Below are 5,000 nucleotides of genomic sequence, written 5' to 3' on the forward strand. Positions count from 1 at the left end.
TGCTCCTGTAAATAGTTGTAGACCATACGGTGGACAGCCCGTTCAAGCCGGTATCTTGGAGAAGACGGGAAGTACTGAGATTGGCCGAAAATTCGATGGATCCGATTTCGATCCAGCTTTATGAACCGGCGTGACAATAGCATGTTTCCAATCAGCCGGTAGCGTTCCTTCATTGATCGTTCTGTTCATAAGTAGGGTTAGGGGTCTCGCCAGAGCTTCAGCCCCATCCTTTAGAAGCCGCACAGGAATATCGGGTAGACCAGATGATTTCTTGGAGTTCAGTGATTTCAGTTGTTTGTGAACAAAATTCACCGTTATTTGTGTCAAACTAAATTGCGCACCTGTTAGTAGTTTAGGAGAGCAACTGGGTGGGACCGCTGGCACTGGTAGAGTCTGCCGTAGATTTGTTATTATAGACTTAAAGAAGAATGCAAAGTTAGATGAGATTAGCTTTGGATCTGTGATGACTTCACCGTCAATTTCCAGAGATTGAATTTGGCCAGCTTTAACATCACTTCCAATCGCAGACTTGATTAAACTCCATAATTTGCTAGAATGGTTCTTATTTTCTTGAATCAGACTCCATTTTTTCCCCTTGCCAAATCAATAATTGAAATGGAATACGTATGGTGGTCTCAGCGCACAGCAATCAACAGCTTTTCTACATATAAATGGCAAGCAAAACCACTGAGAATGAATTGATGTAATCTTTGAGGAACCATAATTATTTATGACATTTTAAATACAAGTGGTTCCACAAATATCGACAAAACCAAAGAAGTAATGACTTTCATTTTAATCTATGCCTATTACTTCTTAATTCAAACTAAATAATAATTTTCAAAAAAAATGTAATACCTTAACAATTTGTCCATTAGTAGAAGGTTGAAATTCTACTCTTGTCATCTCCTCCCATAAGTCGAGGGGTATTTCTCTACAAAAAGAAAATATTTCATGCATCTTAACCCAATTAAATCATAAAAAAGTAGGAAAATAATAAAATTAGAGCTACAAACTTAACAATAAAAATCAAGTGCTACTACAAAAAACATTTGAAACTCTTTTTTTATAAAGAAAGCAAAAAGTTCCTATTACTAGCCTAACAACAATACATCTACATCTACCGGTACAGCTGCGTCCTCATATCCTCTCCTCATATCGGCCTTTATGTCAGTCAACTGAATGGACATTCACAGGCCAGGACAAAACAAGCTTCAAGTTTTGTTTCCACAGCCAAAATGGCTCTGGTTGACAAACTAAAAACAGTAGGTGATGCCATTGCTAACTTCTTTACGCGTCACATTATGATCAGTAATTTACGATTTACGTGTTTTTCATCTGTCTGCCTTGACATCCATCATGTGACCTCTCCGTTACAGTGTCTATGATAACTGGTATTCTGATGGCCGGTGCAACTGATAAGTGGCTATCATGACTGCTGACCGAAGCACTTAGCTCTCTGTCCTGAGGTTTAAGATTCACCACTCTTATAAGCTGTCAAACGAATGACACAATATATAAATCATTATTTTTACGAGAGAGTAACAAGGTTGATAGAACAGATTACTATGAACTTATTAGACAAAGCGGAGGCCTGGCTATCTCTCTGAAGAACTAAGCAAGACCTCAGTTTGGGCTGGTCTTTCACGTACCGGATCCGAAATAATTAATGTCCATAAAACAAAAGAACAAAGCGAATATAACAATACCTAATTAGCAAAGCCTAATCGGAATAACAATGGTTCTTTTGTCTTCCGCCATTTTAGTCCGGTATATGAAAGTCTACCCTCAGTTTGAGATAGTTGCCATTTAAAGACCAAACATCCAATGTTATTAGCAGAAAGTTGTTTTATTATAATAGCTTCAAAAGCTCATTAATAATTCATGAGGCTAACAGCCTATCAAAACATCGATAAAACGTCCCGTGTATGAACCTTTATAGAGCGTTTTCAAATTACGTCACGGCGGCCATGTTGGTGTTCCAAAACAAAGGAATGGCGGCCATGATGGTGCACTAAACTAATACTCCGGGAATTGAACTCTATTTTTATGCAAATACTTTCTTTTGTTTCAGTAATCCAATATGGCTACTGGTCACGTGAGTGAAAACGCTCTATACCCGGTACTCTATGATCATTCTGAAAATCCCGATGATGGCTATAATTTCAGTTCCAGAGGAGTGCAGGACTGAATGTGCAAACAATATAATTATCGCTTATTTTCAAATGAAACGATCTCTATGACATAGTCCTGATTATTTTCATCGAAATTTCAGCCATTACAAACTTCTGGGTGGATATTTTTACCCATCCTCCTTCCAAACTTCTTCAACAAATTTTGTCAACCAAAAAATTCTACGACTCTGCCGTCATGTTAACAATGTTCGTATCTAGACTTTGCCTTTTGTCCCATTCAACGTCAAACCCTGCTTCTTCGCTCGCTGCTTGTTTGTTCAGCCTTGCAGTTTGCCACTGTGCGAAAATATCAAAAGACCATTTTGTGACATATCGTGTTAATTTTGGAATGGATTTTCCGACATTGCTTTTTTTCATCGGCAGTTTTCAATTATCTGAACTCTTAAATTTCTAACCATTGAAAACAAAGAATACGGACTGAAGGAAAAAAAACATGCTTTTTTAAAATTACCACACTGCATTGTTTTTCTTGGATGCTAATACCTTCCCGTCAAAATTTGATCCTTTGTTCGGACTCCCGAGGGAGACGCTTTTTGTGGAACGTTTTTGAAGCCGTTCAAGAAACTCGCCGCACGTGTTTTATCGGATATAAACCCGATAAAACACTGCTGCTCGTTAATTTTCAACAATAGCTGTGGTTACCCACGGACAAGGACGTTTTTGTGTGTAACCGCTTTCCATAGACCGAAACTGTCTTGGGGATATTTGCATGGATACATCAAAGAGAACAAAAGAACTTCCCACGACAGTTCCTGAACTGAAAAGTACGCTTTATCTGCTTCCTGAAGTGGCTTGGCCAATCATAAAGCACACCGTATACACGAAGATCCCTAATTATATTAATTATACCGTAATTTATTTTACCCTAAGGGAACTCTTTTACTGTGTGACCGCATCACTAACGGTAACATAAAACCTGAGCTGAACCAAACCCAATTCATTTACCCTCCAGAAGGCGGCAAACCCAAGGCATGTGTAACCACAACTATTACTTCATATGTAGTTGATTCAGGAAGAAGTCATCACTTCACATCTCGCTATCACTCGGTCCAAATATGGTGAGTACTCATTTTGAGATTTTCCCATGAAGCCCAAACATCCAAGCTTAATAAGGTCTTTATTATATAGCTTTATAGGCCACGTTTTTACGAGCGGTTTATCAGGTCGCTTAGCGAGTGACAACCAAAAATTCCGTGGAAACAGTTCCTTTCCCAACTCGCTTAACGTTGATCGAGTCGGCAAATTTCAATTTAATTCTCATTAAATTTAAGCCACCAAACCTGGAATCTTAAGCGAGTTGGCAATTACTTTCCGCCAATGAGGAGTCGCTTGCGGCTATTCAAATCGGAAATACAACAGGCGTGCTATTTATTATTATTATTATTATTATTATTATTATTATTATTATTATTATTATTATTATTATTATTATTATTATTATTGTATTGGCACGTGGTCTGTCCTCATTTAATCTTACCCGTGAAAACACGTTTCATTTTTAAGTCACTTAACTAAGGCTGCAAACCAACCACTTGCAGGAATGTTAAGCGAGGCAACGGATGTCGTGAAAACACGGCCATAATTGATTCAAGAGGAGGTGATCACCTTACAGGTGCTATGTGCATGAGCATGCACTTATCAGTTCATTCATCATTTAAAACTGCACAACTCTGGTGAACTAAGACCTATTCTGTAAAAAAAAAAGATAATATACATGAAAAAATTTCAGCGCGTCGATTGGCTGGGAGCGCGTCAATTAATACGAAACAGGGCGCAGAAAAGTGAAATAGTGCAGAAAGTTGAAATACCGGTAAGTGCAATAAAGTAAAATTTTTGCATTGACAGCCAATTAAATGGGAGCCGTGGATGGCGCAATTTTTCCGTGATTGTGTGGTAAACCGCGTTGCTTCTGCTTAAGTTAACCATCTCGAATTTTTTCATGTATATTATTGATAAGTAATTACATGATTTTTCTCGTGCAATTTGGAATAAATAAGCACTTGTAAATTTTTGGAAAGACTACAAATTGCACTTGCGCTACGTGCTCGTGCAATTTTGTGCGTCTTTGAAAAAAATTACTTGAGCTTATTTATTCCAAATTGTACTCGAAATCATGCGATTACCTATACAAATAGTTATTTTCAAGACAAAATTAATGATGAGGGATTTCTCCAACATTTTCAAGAATTTAAAGATTAAGAGATTTCATGGTTCAATGATTCATCAGTGTGTTTTATGAATCCTGCTCGAAGTGAGGCTACTCCAAAGAGTAACCTGTTTTGATCACCTTGGAGTGCATTCTTGGGATAAAGCTATATCGAAGGCGTTGATCGAGGACCGTGCACACGCGTTTATGGGACAGCGGTCGAAGAGTGTTGCACGTCTTGTAAGCTACACGTTTTACCAATACAGAAACAAATCTAAACATTCATTTAATCTAAGCTCAGGCCTAATTAGTCTCCTCGACTAACTATGATTAGACCTAAACAAATGAGTAGTGAATGAATGTAAAGGTCTGTTTATGTATCGGTAAAACATGTAGCTTAGAAGACGTGCTACACTCTTCTACCGCTGTCCCATGAACGCGTGTGCTCGATCCTCGATCAATGCCTTCGATATAGCTTCACCCGCACTCCTGACACAAGCATAATGCATTATGAGATTTTGCATAGTTTTAAATTATACCCACGTTGCTGCTCACCCACTTTTCTCAGAGATCTGCAGCAATAATAGTCTAGTGGTTAAGATTCGAACTAAACAGGTCACTGCACAAAAGTGGCGTTAGCGCTCTTATGCACAAGGCTA

The 5,000-nt window shown here is 38.2% G+C and overlaps 1 protein-coding gene across 2 annotated transcripts in view; it reads right to left on the minus strand.

Annotated features, from left to right (window-relative positions):
- LOC137971962 (arrestin domain-containing protein A-like) overlaps positions 1-5,000 on the minus strand; it is a 51,009-nt gene that overhangs the window by 11,873 nt on the left and 34,136 nt on the right. For both annotated transcript variants that reach the window (XM_068818711.1, XM_068818712.1), the window contains exons 8-9: positions 1,328-1,494; positions 859-934 (exon numbers count right to left, since the gene is read on the minus strand). In XM_068818711.1, coding sequence (XP_068674812.1) covers positions 859-934; positions 1,328-1,494 — 243 coding nt within the window. The remainder of the gene's footprint in view (positions 1-858; positions 935-1,327; positions 1,495-5,000) is intronic.

The sequence above is a fragment of the Montipora foliosa genome, chromosome 9, assembly GCF_036669935.1.
Source record: "Montipora foliosa isolate CH-2021 chromosome 9, ASM3666993v2, whole genome shotgun sequence".
NCBI lineage: Eukaryota > Metazoa > Cnidaria > Anthozoa > Scleractinia > Acroporidae > Montipora > Montipora foliosa.